Source organism: Nerophis lumbriciformis, linkage group LG25, assembly GCF_033978685.3.
Source record: "Nerophis lumbriciformis linkage group LG25, RoL_Nlum_v2.1, whole genome shotgun sequence".
NCBI classification, from domain to species: domain Eukaryota; kingdom Metazoa; phylum Chordata; class Actinopteri; order Syngnathiformes; family Syngnathidae; genus Nerophis; species Nerophis lumbriciformis.
Genome location: NC_084572.2, coordinates 11,282,439 through 11,299,430, shown reverse-complemented (window position 1 = coordinate 11,299,430; position 16,992 = coordinate 11,282,439). Strand labels below are relative to the sequence as shown.

The following is a 16,992-nucleotide window of genomic DNA, read 5'->3' as shown; positions in this document are numbered from 1 at the left end:
TTAGTTTCGTTCTGCATAGCCTTCCCTAAGCTTCAATGCCTTTTGTTAGGGGCACTCACCTTTTGTTTATTTTTGGTTTAAGCATTAGATACGACGACAAACCCTTGTCATCTCACACAACGTGTTCCCGACATCTACAAAGCAATTAACTACCGGCTGCCACCTACTGATATGGTTGAGTATTACACGGTTACGCTGCCGAGCTCTAGACACCACCGACACACAACACATAATTGGCAGATTATAATTAGTGGTTGGCAAAACATATTTTTAACCCAAATAGGTGAAATTACATAATCTCCCACGGCATACTAGTGTGCCGCGGCACAGTGGTTGAAAAACACTGGTATAGTACACTTACACTTTCCTGTCAAATTAAAAATATATATTTGTGATGTATTACATTTTTTAATCTTGTCAAATTAAATATATATATATATATATATATCAAAACATAGAGACCAGAAGGCGGGACATACACACCGGAAGCCAGGGGGCGGGACATACACACTGGATGACAGGGGGCGGGGCTTAGAGGTCATACATCATTTTGATTGATGGGTTTTTTGACAGTTTGACACAAAGGTAGTCCTATATTCTCTAATGGCTATTGGGATGTGAGTACTATTGTTTCTAATATTTACTATTGTGATTGCAGAGAGATGTTTTGTTAAGTGAGAGTTGAAATACCATCATATATATTTCAGGGACGACAGCACTCTCCGAGTCAGTTTGTGTTGTTGATAGCTGCATTGAGCACAGAGACAATGTGCGATGTCAGCATAAATGTGTGTGCAATTTGTCCCTGTAAAAATATTTAAAAAGTTATATTCGGATTCTTTATGCATTCGACCATGGTATGTGAAAAAACAACAACTGTGGTTCACAATTGCAAGTAAAGCTTGAGTTGCACTATTTGGCCTTTCAGCTCATCGTAGCAAATTGTGTTACAAAAGCAACAACACCCTCGCCTGCTGTTTTGTAATCTCTTATTAGTTGTATAACGGCAATCACATCCAATAAACAAAAAGGTTAAAGGCTATATTTGAGAAGCCTGCTAGGAAAATGTTGAGTCAGATGGTTGTATTGAATATTTGTTGTTGAGCTTTTACACTGCAAAGAATCTCCGACGGATTAGATATCTAAAATCAAGGTAAAAAGTCAGTCAGTGAGGACCTCATCTTAAGAGTGGCCCAATTTAAGAGAAAACATGACTAAACAATTCGGTCTCAATGCCAGTTTGCACAATACAGAAGCAAAAGGAATTTAACACCGGCCAAATGTTTTAAAATAATATCTAAATGGAGGATACCTATCGATGAAAATATGGAGAAGCTGCTGATAGTGTGTTTGACAGAGAAGCAGCTGGAAGAAGATACAATAGAAGTTCACTCTCCAAGGTAAATGCTGTACATTACTTCATAAAACTACTGTAGTTGTTGGTAGCACATTGTATTGCAGGGGTCGACAACCCGTCAACCAGATCGATCTTTGGGGAACCTATCAATCGATCGCAAAAATATTAGGAAAAATAAATTAATAAAATGAAAAAATTAATAAAATGATGTATATATATATATATATATATAGTTAATGCAGGGGTAGATCTTGCTTTGGTTTTTGGCTGAGACCAGGGATCTTGGGCTCGGAAAGGTTGGTGACCACTGTTTATTGTATTGTTCTTCATACAATTTTCATGATCTAAAAGTTATTTTTTTCTGAAAGGCATTTAACATGTTAAAATTGTGCCATTTTGGAGGATGGCAACAGGGGCCCAGCACCAATTAAATTGATTTAAATTTGTTTGAATGAGCGACATAGTGGTCAGAATGGCCCAATGGCGGTCCTGCTGACCTATTTCAACTTTCTGTAGCTGTACTTTGTGCTTGTTTTTTTGGTAAAATAGTATTAATTGTCACTACTGCTTACGTTGGATTGGTGAAACAGAGTCTGGCAAGCCGTAATCGATAATAATAATAATATATGTATATATATATATATATATATATATATATATATATATATATATATATATATATATATTTGTCGTACCTGATTCTCACCAAGACACAGGATTGGTTTTGCAGCAAGCCGAAAAGGGCATTTATTGTACAAGTGTTTTTAGGAAGGGCGGGGTATGGAATCAGCAAACTTAAAGTGTCCATTAATAAACATAAATATCTCCCATCTGGGGCTCTCAGTCCTTCACACAGCACACTTCTCTAAAGGTCAAAGGTCATTGCCTATCAAACAAGAGAAACACAACATAAATAAAACATTTCACCAGTAATGTCTTTAGTGGGGAAATAGTGGATGTCTCACTTACCGCCTGATGCACCTGCCTTGACACAGAGGAGAGCCAGACCTGAATGAGGCAGAGTTAAGTAGGGTTTGTAGCTGGGCCCCACCTGGCCGCACAGCTGGTGGCACTTCAGGCTGATTGAGCAGGTACAGGGGAATGTACCGCCCCTCGATGATGCGGCCAAGGCTGGGGCGTTGTCTTCCTTGTTCCACTCTGCCTCCATTCCCTGGCTCCTCCCCTGTGAGGTGCCTACCTGTCAGGCGGTGCTTGAGTGAGACTCCACAATATATATACAGGTAAAAGCCAGTAAATTAGAATATTTTGAAAAACTTGATTTATTTCAGTAATTGCATTCAAAAGGTGTAACTTGTACATTATATTTATTCATTGCACACAGACTGATGCATTCAAATGTTTATTTCATTTAATTTTGATGATTTGAAGTGGCAACAAATGAAAATCCAAAATTCCGTGTGTCACAAAATTAGATTACTTAAGGCTAATACAAAAAAGGGATTTTTAGAAATGTTGGCCAACTGAAAAGAATGAAAATGAAAAATATGAGCATGTACAATACTCAATACTTGGTTGGAGCTCCTTTTGCCTCAATTACTGCGTTAATGCGGCGTGGCATGGAGTCGATGAGTTTCTGGCACTGCTCAGGTGTTATGAGAGCCCAGGTTGCTCTGATAGTGGCCTTCAACTCTTCTGCGTTTTTGGGTCTGGCATTCTGCATCTTCCTTTTCACAATACCCCACAGATTTTCTATGGGGCTAAGGTCAGGGGAGTTGGCGGGCCAATTTAGAACAGAAATACCATGGTCCGTAAACCAGGCACGGGTAGATTTTGCGCTGTGTGCAGGCGCCAAGTCCTGTTGGAACTTGAAATCTCCATCTCCATAGAGCAGGTCAGCAGCAGGAAGCATGAAGTGCTCTAAAACTTGCTGGTAGACGGCTGCGTTGTCCCTGGATCTCAGGAAACAGAGTGGACCGACACCAGCAGATGACATGGCACCCCAAACCATCACTGATGGTGGAAACTTTACACTAGACTTCAGGCAACGTGGATCCTGTGCCTCTCCTGTCTTCCTCCAGACTCTGGGACCTCGATTTCCAAAGGAAATGCAAAATTTGCATGGTTGGGTGATGGTTTGGGGTGCCATGTCATCTGCTGGTGTCGGTCCACTCTGTTTCCTGAGATCCAGGGTCAACGCAGCCGTCTACCAGCAAGTTTTAGAGCACTTCATGCTTCCTGCTGCTGACCTGCTCTATGGAGATGGAGATTTCAAGTTCCAACAGGACTTGGCGCCTGCACACAGCGCAAAATCTACCCGTGCCTGGTTTATGGACCATGGTATTTCTGTTCTAAATTGGCCCGCCAACTCCCCTGACCTTAGCCCCATAGAAAATCTGTGGGGTATTGTGAAAAGGAAGATGCAGAATGCCAGACCCAAAAACGCAGAAGAGTTGAAGGCCACTATCAGAGCAACCTGGGCTCTCATAACACCTGAGCAGTGCCAGAAACTCATCGACTCCATGCCACGCCGCATTAACGCAGTAATTGAGGCAAAAGGAGCTCCAACCAAGTATTGAGTATTGTACATGCTCATATTTTTCATTTTCATACTTTTCAGTTGGCCAACATTTCTAAAAATCCCTTTTTTGTATTAGCCTTAAGTAATATTCTAATTTTGTGACACACGGAATTTTGGATTTTCATTTGTTGCCACTTCAAATCATCAAAATTAAATGAAATAAACATTTGAATGCATCAGTCTGTGTGCAATGAATAAATATAATGTACAAGTTACACCTTTTGAATGCAATTACTGAAATAAATCAAGTTTTTCAAAATATTCTAATTTACTGGCTTTTACCTGTATGTATATATATATATATATATATATATATATATATATATATATATATATATATATATATATATATTAATAATCATAATATATAATTGTGACATAAATGAAATTAAACTCAATGTAACAGAGTAAAAGTAGCGTAAAGTAAAAAGTATGTTACATTAAAACTACTCTAACAAGTACAATTTATCCAAAAAGCTACTTAAGTAAATGTATTGTAGTGAATGTAACGCGTTACTACCCACCTCTGATTATAAAGTATGTGATTGACAAGCCGAGCAGCACATTTTATCAGAGAGTTAATGTTGATTAATATACTTACTGGTGTGGTTTATATTTAATATAATTGCTGTGAACAAAGCCCTCTTTCCCATGTAGTTCCGCTTTGCACCAGTCACTATACTTTTGCAAAACCTGTGGAAATTGAAAGAGAAAAGAAGACATAAGTATTACGGCTCATGCCATCATAACTCAGTGTGATGTGTGGTACACAAAGATGAATATTGACAAATGTCAACTACACTCAAATACTCACAATGGACCTTTATTGTTGTATATCAACAGTTTTGCATAAGTCAAGTGTTATTGTGCATATAAGCCTTTATATGTCAATAAAAAGTGCATTAACTACTTGAGTCTTCCACGTGGGTTGACTGGCTAGAAAATGGGCATAATTATGTGTACTGTATTGACCTCGACTTGAGACGTGTGAAGCTCATTCAAAATAATCATATGGAAGAGTGAGCTGATACTGAGTGCAAATTGATCGCCTGCTTGTTAAGGCCGTTCATTACCATAATGTGCTATTAAACCTGCACATACAGTGATGGTGAAGTGTGAATGCCAGCCCCAGGCAAGGTTAGTATTTCTATGGGTTTATAAAAGTGTGTTTTTTTAAACTGCTACATATATCAGTGTTGATTTTATACCATTTTGTTTATATTATACCAAGATACATATACATACATATATACTCACACATACACATATATACATGTATAAACATCCATCCATCCATCCATTTTCTACCGCTTATTCCCTTTGGGGTCGCGGGGGGCGCTGGAGCCTATCTCAGCTACAATCGGGCGGAAGGCGGGGTACACCCTGGACAAGTCGCCACTTCATCGCAGGGCCAACACAGATAGACAGACAACATTCACACTCACATCCACACACTAGGGCCGATTTAGTGTTGCCAATCAACTTATCCCCAGGTGCATGTCTTTGGAGGTGGGAGGAAGCCGGAGTACAAACACTCACACATATACATATATTACCATGAATTGATTAACGTGGACCCCGACTTAAACAAGTTGAAAAACTTATTCGGGTGTTACCATTTAGTGGTCAATTGTACGGATTATGTACTGTACTGTGCAATCTACTAACAAAAGTCTCAATCAATCAATCAATAAACACACACACAAACACACACATATATATACACACATACACTATATTGCCAAAAGTATTTGGCCACCCATCCAAATGATCAGAATTAGGTGTCCTAATCACTAGGCCACCAGTGTATAAAATCAAGCACTTAGGCATGGAGACTGTTTCGACAAACATTTGTGAAAGAATGGGCCGCTCTCAGTGATTTCCAGCGTGGAACTGTCATAGGATGCCACCTGTGCAACAAATCCAGTCGTGAAATTTCCTAAATATTCCAAAGTGAACTGTCGGCTTTATTATAAGAAAATGGAAACGTTTGGGAACAGCAGCAACTCAGCCACGAAAAAAACAGACAGAGGGGTCAGCGGAGGAATTATGGTGAGGGGTTGATTTTCAGGAGTTGGGCTTGGCCCCTTAGTGCCAGTGAAAGGAACTTTGAATGCTCCAGGATACCAAAACATTTTGGACAATTCCATGCTCCCAACCTTGTGGGAAAAGTTTGGTGCGGGCCCCTTCCTATTCCAACATGACTGTGCACCAGTGCACAAAGCAAGGTCCATAAAGACATGGATGACAGAGTCTGGTGTGGATGAACTTGACTGTCCTGCACAGAGTCCTGACCTGAACCCGATAGCACACCTTTGGGATGAATTAGAACGGAGATTGGGAGCCAGGCCTTCTCGACCAACATCAGTGTGTGACCTCACCAATGGAAAATTCCTATAAATACACTCCGCAACCTTGTGGACAGCCTTCCCAGAAGAGTTGAGGCTGCAATAGCTGCAAAAGGTCATATTGAACCTTATGGGGTTAGGAATGGGATGGCACTTCAAGTTCATATGTGAGTCAAGGCAGGTGGCCAAATACTTTTGGCAATATATATATATATATATTATATATATACACACAAGACCCAAAACCAGTGAAGTTGGCACGTTGTGTAAATCAAAAATAAAAACAGAATACAATGATTTGCAAATCCTTTTCAACCTAAGTTTAATTAAATAGACTGCAAAGATATATATATATATATATATATATATATATATATATATATATATATATATATATACATACACGTATATATACATATATATATATATATATATATATATATATATATATATATATATATATATATATATATATATATATATGTGTATATGTACATACATATATACATACACATACACATACATATTTGTTGTAATATTGAACTCATGATACAAGATGATGCATTAATATGAAAAAGTAAGGCTACGGCAAGCAGAAAGCTCTGTTTATTCAAAACTATTTAACCTAAAATAGTCAAAATACGCGATGAGGCTACAAAGTGTGTTTTTTCCGATTACTGGATTAATCGAACAAACTGATTGATTAATCGAGTACTAAAATAATCGATAGCTGCAGCCCTATTTCCAATGTTCTTAAAACCCTTCCTACACTCTTGTAATGTAATTTTAATATCAAAATTTAAATGTTTGTCACAGCTGCATCTCTCCAGATCACTGGTGTGTGTGTGTGTGTGTGTGTGCGTGCGTGTGTGTGACAGGAAGAAAAGCTCTGACTTGAAATTGCTGAATCTCAATATCTAATATCAAGAGGCAGGTAGAAGACTATCTGAAATCCATCCCAAAACTAACTACTAACTAAAGAAGGGATTTAGTTGTACACACACACACACACACACACACACACACACACACACACACACACACACACACACACACACACACACACACACACACACACACACGCACGCACACAAACAGGCTGACACGCCTAACACACTTTCTTTTCAAAAATACTGAACTGTGTCCCATTGATTTCCGTATTTATCTTCATCCTCAGCACAGCTTGTTTCTCTCTTGATCCAACCTCAAATTAAGACGTAAAGGTCGCAATTCAATTGGGACTGGCTACTAAGAGGGTGATGTGAGTCAGACATGAACAAAGGTGACATTTGAAGTGATGAAAACATCCATCAGGGACATAAGAGACTGAATTAGACATGAATCAGCTGGAGACGGACTACTAAATGTGACAAAAACATGTCCCTCACATGTTTGCACCATTTTTAAAGAGGCGCTTTAGAAAGTTTATTTTCCTATGATGATTATAATCTACATTTAGCACACTTCAATGTGGTGTAGATAATATATATTATTTTTTGTGCCAAATGTTGTTCCACAAACACATTTTCAGCCCCTTTTTTGTGGAGCCAAAACACTGGCAGTAAGATTTGGTATCGGGAACATTGTAAAAAAAAAATGTTGTAATGGCACCGAAACAAGTTTTTGTTACGTACGGCGGGGGGAAGGAGATGACAACGGCAGGGATCAGTTTAATAGGTTTATTGAAACTGATGATGATGATGTGTTGGAGTGTGTAGGCTACTAAACGTGAATGGTGCAAGACGATGTGTAGAATTCACAATGTAAATGTTACTAGAGTTTGTTGTGAGTGTGTGTATTGGATGAATCCTTCGTCAGACCACAGGGGCAAGGCGAAAAGGCAGTCCGTGGGCAAGCGAGAGGTCGGGGGCTGGAGAGAGGCGACGTGGTCCGTGTCCAAGCAGGGGTCGAGGATCGAGGGAGGCAGTCCAGAATCCAGTGGGAAGTCGAGGCACACAGCTTGATCACAGGAAACAGAGGGAACAGTGCGGGGAACACAGAGGACATAAGACACGGACACAGGGAAAGCACAGAGAGAGCAAGTACGCAGAGGGAAGCCAGAGACGGGATGCTTACTACGGAGAGTGAACTACGTTCCGGCACTGGATCTTCGGTTCTGGTGGTCTTTATTCCTTCTTCCCTCATCAAACCCAGGTGCGTTGATTGCTTACTGCCTGCAGCCGTGCAGGCTCGTGGCCGTGATGCAGGAAGAGCGAGCAGGGGCGTGTCCCGGCGCGCTTCTAGCGGAGGTGCCGGCTGCGCTTGCAGCAGATGACATGCGGGATTGTGCATGCGCCGTGACAGTTATGGCAACAATTAAATACAATCTTTTTGGTGGATATTTTTTTGAATCGTGACATGATTTTGATTCCAATATTCATATGTTTTACACTTTAATTGTTTTTGTGCGTTTCAGAGGTTTTTATATTCAACTTTTTTTCCCCACATTTTTTACTGTTTCTTTTTCTTTTTTTTGGTTACGCTTCTTTTTTTACGGGTTTAAACTAATGGCAGCATTTTGTCATGGGGCGGGTGCCTGTGGGCGAGGCTTACAACAAGTTTAAACAGCAGTTAAAACACCTTAGAAGAAGACGGCAACACACATAAATAAATGTAAAAATCTACTTTTGCTTCATAATTATATATTTTAAAGTTTTGTTTTTTTTAACTTAATTTAGAGCCCCTCGGTCCTCTCGCCTTCTTATATGGTGTTTTACCTGCAAGCTTAAGTGTACTAAAACTGCTCATGGATAAACTTGTTGTAAGTTCAAAACACTGCCATTAGTTTGAAATTGTAAAAATAAGAAGCAAAACCAAAAAAAAGAGAAACAAAGAGTAAAAAAAAAGAGAACTGAATGAAAAAAAAGTTGAACATAAAAACCTTTGAAACACAATAGCAATAAAAGCAAATCACAGCATGCCCAAGCCCGAATGCATTCACCTTTTGATGACACTTTTTAACACAAGTACACTGTGTTATTTTGTACATTGTAGCATTTATAAGCCAGAAAAGACAAAAATCAACATGGGTCTGAAGGTTTGAAGGGGTTTTTGAAGAAGTCATAAATATGAAATATACCTTAGTTCCACCCTTAGCTAGATTAGCCTTGTCCCACTTAACGATGAGTAGCATTGTAAAAAACAAAAAACATATCACAATTAAAGTTTGAGCTTAGCGCTACCAACTATCTGCCAGTCAGCTCAGAGCCGTAAGTTTGATTGTTTGGTTTCTCTTCAGCAATTATGCTATGGTGTTGCTGTTAAAATATGCTGTATAAACTGTAATGTTAGCGTAATGTTCTTAACGCAAATGTTAGCAACACGTCGTTATGCTCGTGTTGCTAACATTTATTTTATTCCTGTCCCACTACTTAAAAGGTGCCATATGTAGAAATTTCATGTCATCATTAAATGGCCCTGATATGTCAAAAGGCATTCATAAATCATGTTCTTTTCGAATACCTCTATAACTGATAACAGTAGTTCAGCCCGGATATGCTCGTTTAAAAATTTAATTTACAGCCCGGAAATCTTTTATTGTTTTCATTTCGATGCCCCGCCCTCCACCGTTTGACCAATTAGAATGTCAGTGAGTGTGTCACATCCAGGTCGTCAGTTACACACCACCATCTTCGTCTAGCTACTGCCACTGGTAAAGTTACTAAACATGTCAGACCTTAGTAAATCTGAAAGGCCTTGTACGATTCTCAACTTATTCATGACAAAGCCAGGAACAAAACGAGGATTTGTATCAGGGATGTCTTTGAAAGATGGAGACGATTTTTTCATCTGACGCCAAACTTGCTAATTTCCTCCTTGATAGGTAAGTCAGGCATTTATGTTTTCTTATTACTTGTAATACAAGGAAATGGAAATTTTGTATGTAAACTATATTGTCCAATACAGTCTTCTTGTCTAACAAAGCTAGTATGTTCGTGCAACAAATGCTTAGTGTGATGGTGCCTAGCTCCTAGTGTAATGCTTAGCATGCTAGCCCAGTCAATGACACACCGACATATAGGCTAACGGGGGAAATATATGCCCGTTAGCCTGTATGTCGATGTGTAATCTAGGGCTGCAACTAACGATTAAATTGATAATCGATTAATATGTCGATTATTACTTTGATTAATCGATTAATAATCGGATAAAAGAGACAAACTACATTTCTATCCTTTCCAGTATTTTATTGAAAAAAAACCCAGGCATAATGGCACCATACTTAATTTGATTATTGTTTCTCAGCTGTTTGTACATGTTGCAGTTTATAAATAAAGGTTTATAAAAAAAATAATAAAAATAATGATAATAGAAAATAAAAAAAATTGCCTCTGTGCATGCGCATAGCATAGATCCAACGAAACGATGACTAAATTAATCGCCAACTATTTTTATAATCTATTTGAATCGATTTATTCGATTAGTTGTTGCAGCCCGAGTGTAATCCAACTGACAGGGCAAAATATCTTTCTGACAAATAAAACCTATGTGGATTAGGGTAGTGTCAGTGCCTATTTCGTTTTCCATATGCTGATACGCTGAGGAAATGGGTTCCAACATTAGCATGGCTGTCATGGTAATGTGAAACGTATGGAGACAGCCAAATTACGTGATCAAATAATTCCTCATTCGTGTTTGCATATTGTGGACTACATCTACCAAGTTATATGGCAATCTAAAACGTTTGAAACAGTAGCCTATAGGCATACCTTGGTAAAATTTAGTTTTGGGCATACATTAGGTTGCTAAGCATGCTCTACTTATTTTCACCAGTACAACCATTGCTAGCATTGGTTGTGGTTACTTTTATTTTTTGTTTTCTGATAGTACCGACAATAACCATATGATTGCCATTTGTTGTGATATTGTACGCAGGCATGATGTACTTCTTCCTGAAAATAGCCTAAATTCTGTGTAAATTGGAGTAGCCCAGTCGATCGAGCTGGATTCGGCTGCGTATCTGGCAGGGAGAGGAGGAGTGAACTACAGGATTTTGACCATGATTGCAGTACCTATTCTGGCAACATTATTACATATGAAACCTTTAAAAGGGTCATAGTATGATTTTTAATCTAAATTCCAAACAACACTTTCTTGGGGTCTACATCAGTGTTGCTTAACCATAGGACCGGAACCCCATTGTTAGTATTGACACTATGTCGCTTAACTACTGTATTTTTCGGACTATAAGTCGCAGTTTTTTTCATAGTTTGGCCGGGCTCCAGTGTGACTTATATATGTTTTTTTCATTCTTCATTATGCATTTTCGGCAGGTGCGACTTATACTCCGGTGCGACTTATACTCCGAAAAATACGGTACATTTTCCAAAAGCGTGGGGGTAGTGTCACTCCTTTTTGAAGCAGTAGCGATTTTTGTAGCTGAGCTGTTTTTAGACCAATGTACGCTACAAAGAGAGAAAATGAACTGCAAATCCAGGGCGGGAAAAAACAAAAATAAAAAAAAAATAATGGATGGTTTACGTATGATGAGTCACAATTGGCTAAGGTTAGGGCAACGCATTGCAAGCAGGACAATCAGAGGCAAGATATGGAAGGTAATCACAACCGGGGAGCAAAATCATAACAGCCTGCAGCCATGGCAGAAACCACATAAGGAAGGGTCTCTGCTGGGACGAGATCATAAGAATATTTACTGCCAAGGTGTCAACTCAACCAGAATGTAAAAACCTGGGCTTCCAAAATAAAACCTTGCACTCCATAAACGTTGTATTTCGATGCATAGTTTGCTGCTTTTTTGGTTTAAGCAACTATGTTTCTTCCAGGGTGTATCAATATGCCATTTACTGGTACTTTTATTCAATTGCATTATTTTTAACATTACAGTCGTGGTCAAAAGTTGACATACACTTGTAAAGAACATAATGTCATGGCTGTCTTGAGTTTCCAATACTTTCTACAACTCTTATTTTTTTGTTATAGAGTGATTGGAGCACATACTTGTTGGTCACAAAAAACATTCATGAAGTTTGGTTCTTTTATGAATTTATTATGGGTCTACTGAAAACGTGACCAAATCTGCTGGGTCAAAAGTATACATACAGCAATGTTAATATTTGGTTACATGTCCCTCGGCAAGTTTCACTGCAATAAGGCGCTTTTGATAGCCATCCACAAGCTTGTGGCAAGCTTCTGGTTGAGTATTTGACCACTCCTCTTGACAAAATTGGTGCAGTTCAGCTCAATTTGTTGGTTGTCTGACATGGACTTGTTTCTTCAGCATTGTCCACATGTTTAAGTCAGGACTTTGGGAAGGCCATTCTAAAACCTTAATTCTAGCCTGATTTAGTCATTCCTTTACCACTTTGACGTGTGTTTGGGGTCATTGTCCTGTTGGAACACCCAACTGCGCCCAAGACCCAACCTCCGGGCTGATGATTTTAGGTTGTCCTGAAGAATTTGGAGGTAATCCTCCTTTTGCATTGTCCCATTTAATCTCTGTAAAGCACCAGTTCCATTGGCAGCAAAACACACCCAGAGCATAATACTACCACAACCATGCTTGATGGTAGGAATGGTGTTCCTGGGATTAAAGGCCCCACCTTTTCTCCTCCAAACATATTGCTGGGTATTGTGGCCAAACAGCTCAATTTTTGTTTCATCTGACATCACACGGACAAAGATAAGACCTTCTGGAGGAAAGTTCTGTGGTCAGATGAAACAAAAATTTAGCTGTTTGGCCACAATACCCACAATACTCTGGGCCTGTTTTTGCTGCCAATGGAACTGGTGCTTTACAGAAAGTAAATGGGAAAATGAAAAAGAAGGATTACCTCCAAATTCTTCAGGACAACCTAAAATCATCAGCCCGGAGATTTGGGTCTTGGGCGCAGTTGGGTGTTCCAACAGGACAATGACCCCAAACACACGTCAAAAGTGGTAAAGGAATGGCTAAATGAGGCTAGAATTAAGGTTTTCGAATGGCCTTCCCAAAGTCCTGACTTAAACGTGTGGACAATGCTGTAAAAACAAGTCCATATATCAGAAAACCAACAAATTGAGCTGAACTGCACCAATTTTGTCAAGAGGAGTGGTCAAAAACTCAACCAGAAGCTTGCCAGAAGCTTGTGGATGGCTACCAAAAGCGCCTTATTGCAGTGAAACTTGCCAAGGGACATGTAACCAAATATTAACATTGCTGTATGTATACTTTTGACCTAGCAGATTTGGTCACATTTTCAGTAGACCCATAATAAATTCATGAAAAAAAAACAACTTAATGAATATTTTTTGTGACCAACAAGTATGTGCTCCAATCACTCTATCACAAAAAAATAAGAGTTGTAGAAAGTATTGGAAACCCAAGACAGCCATGACATTATGTTCTTTACAAGTGCCTGTAAACTTTTGACCGCGACTGTATATAACATGTCTGTTTTGTTCTGGCAAACCTGTGCACTGTCAAGTTAGCTTACAATTAGGGGTGTCAAAAATCACGATTCCCATTTGTGACGATTTGTAATCGATAATAAATGAAAAATCGATTAAAAAATAAGTTTTTATTTATTTTTTTTCAATCTGTTCTGTCCAGCTACTCAAGTAAATCATATTGTTGATATAGATGCCCATATGTGCTGTACAGATTTACTTTAGAAAAGGAAAGCGTTGGATACTTCTCTTGTTGCCTTATTTGTATTTTACTTTATTAAATGTTTGGGAAGCATTTTATGAAACAAACCCAGTTGTTAGTTTTTTTAAGTAATATAGAAATTGATCACAGCTGTTTATCTATTTTATGGAGGAATGTAGTAAATCATACAACTGGCATCCAATGTTATTAAAAAAGTATAGATTCTGTATCGAATCGTGCCCAAAGATTCACAGCCCTACTTACAATAATGCTTCTTGGATACATTCTGCCAGAGACATTTGAGGACAAACAGCTCATTAGCATTAAAGCTACTTGAGCAATGTTCCCTCTAATTTTTCATGTGTGAGCAAATGCAAAAACTCCCTGAGCATTCAGTGGAGCCCATGTGAGCAACGTCAGACGTGCACACTGTGGCTACACCAGCAGCACACCTGTCCCAAACCTGACTAAATAAGTTAAATCTCCATCCATCCATCCATTTTCTACCGCTTGTCACTTTCGGGGTCGCTGGAGCCTATCTCAGCTGCATTCGGGCGGAAGGCGGTGTACACCCTGGACAAGTCCCCACCTCATCGCAGAGCCAACACAGATAGACAGACAACATTCTCTTATTATTCTAATCCAATGACAGCAGTCATTTCCATGAGGTTATTTTCTAACATAAGTGTTTAGGCCCATTTACCATGACAATAACAAAAAATATTGTTTTTCATGAACTGTGTACTAGTTTGTTTGGGTGGAGGTCCTGCTTTGGAAATAATTTGTACCCCTTTCAGACATTGCATTTAGTTCCCATTAAAACATTCACATGTTGCACAATGAGATGTAAGCAGGGGATCATGTGTACATTCCTGCAACTTCCTGTTTGTAAAAAATATATTTTTCTTAGTATTTATTTAATATACTAACAGCATTTCATGATTAATATTTAAGATTCCTAATAAATGACACTAGAATAAGCACACATTTGATTGGTAAATCATAGTGTAACGACCTGGAATGACACTTTATGTGTGGTGTTGGAGTTGTCCGACTTTTTGTGTGGCTGTAAACGCATCACTGGCTAAGTGCCATATGGGCATGTGTTGGCGCAAGTGAGAAAGAGCGAGCGGCTGCTGTTGATATAACAAAGTTGCTTTTGGTCTGGTTTGTACTGCAGAAAATGACCACTTTTTCTAGATATCATTTTTTAAACTAATGTTTTGGTGATGTGTTTATGGACGACAATAAAGAGTTTTGTTCAGTAAAGTGATCGGTGGAATTCATGTCCTCAAAGCGTCTCGACAGACGTTACAATATTTGAACAATGATGACGAAAACTGTTTTTTTTCTCTGTCGTGTCCGTGTGTCGAAAATTGTTATGCGCTTATTTTTTTATTTGATTTTGTGCGCAGCATAGATTTGCCGTGTGCAGAGGACGCTTGAGCAGTGCGCAGTTGCACAGGCGCGCACCTTAGAGGGAGCGTTGTACTCGAGCCGAGTAAAGCTCACTAAAAGTGTAAACTCCAGCGAGATTTTGGGCATCACACTTTGACCACATATCGTGGGACCTTAAATGTTTGGATCCGTTGCCCGGATCATGTTTTGTTCTGTTAGTTTGACAACCTCACTTCTGTTTTCAGCACCCCTGGGTTTGTGTTTTGGTGTCCATGGGTGCTGATTAGTTTCACCTGCCTCTGATTAGTGTTCGGGACGCTCATCTGCTCCTGGGCACTAATCAGAGAGCTACTTATTCCTGTTTTTCGCCACAATCAGTCTGGCTTCCTTGTTTACACTACGCAACAGTGACGGCGTCTTCTATTTGCTTCCATGCAACCCGTCACGTTAAAGGTCTACTGAAATGCGATTTTCTTATTTAAACGGGGATAGCAGGTCCATTCTATATGTCATACTTGATCATTTCGTGATATTGCCATATTTTTGCTGAAAGGATTTAGTAGAGAACATCGATGATAACGTTTGCAACTTTTGGTCGCTGATAAAAAAGCCTTGCCTGTACCGGAAGTAGCAGACGAGTAGCGTGACGTCACAGGTTGTGGAGCTCCTCACATCCGCACATTGTTTACAATCATGGCCACCAGCAGCTAGAGCAATTCGGACCGAGAAAGCAACAATTTCCCCATTAATTTGAGCGAGGACGAAAGGTTTGTGGATGAGGAAAGTGAGAGTGAAGGACTAGAGGGCAGTGGGAGCGATTCAGATAGGGAAGATGCTGTGAGAGGCGGGTGGGACCTGATATTCAGCTGGGAATGACTAAAACAGTAAATAAACACAAGACATATATATACTCTAATAGCCACAACACAACCAGGCTTATATTTATAGCGGCACGCACGTACGCGCAAGCGATCAAATGTTTGGAAGCCGCAGCTGCATGCGTACTCACGGTACCGCGTCTGCGTTTCCAACTCAAAGTCCTCCTGGTAAGAGTCTCTGTTGTCCCAGTTCTCCACAGGCCAATGGTAAAGCTTGACTGTCATCTTTTGGGAATGTAAACAATGAAACACCGGCTGTGTTATCCGGCAAACCAGTCAGGGGGTGCATTCTACGGCGGGGGTGCGTTATCCAGCACAACACCTGCCGCAATACACCGCTTCCCACCTACAGCTTTCTTCTTTGCTGTCTCCATTGTTCATTGAACAAATTGCAAAAGATTCACCAACACAGATGTCCAGAATACTGTGGAATTTTGCGATGAAAACAGACGACTTAATAGCTGGTCCCCATGCTGTCCCAAAATGTCCTCTACAATCCGTGACGTCACGCGCTGACGTCATCATACCGAGACGTTTTCAGCTGGATATTTCACGCGAAATTTAAAATTGCACTTTAGTAAGCTAATGGCATGTGTTGCAATGTTAAGATTTCATCATTGATGTATAAACTATCCGACTGCGTGGTCGGTAGTAGTGGGTTTCAGTAGGCCTTTAAGTATTTTCTACGATCTACGATTCCTGTTCCTGTGTTAAGCTTCGCCATAGCTCCCACGCTATCTGCACGCTTTTCGGTCTTTTTGTATTTTTGCATGATTTCATGGACAATAAATCCGGAGTTTCTGCCGCATCTTGGGAGAACGCAGTAAAATACGATCCCGTCGTTGCATTAAAATGGATTAAATGTAGTTTTAATATGGGACCTT

At 39.5% G+C, this 16,992-nt stretch overlaps 1 protein-coding gene across 1 annotated transcript in view; it reads right to left on the bottom strand.

Moving 5' to 3' along the window:
• grb2a (growth factor receptor-bound protein 2a) overlaps positions 1 to 16,992 on the bottom strand; it is a 107,540-nt gene that overhangs the window by 31,731 nt on the left and 58,817 nt on the right. The window contains exon 2 of the mRNA XM_061983706.1: positions 4,498 to 4,589. Coding sequence (XP_061839690.1) covers positions 4,498 to 4,589 — 92 coding nt within the window. The remainder of the gene's footprint in view (positions 1 to 4,497; positions 4,590 to 16,992) is intronic.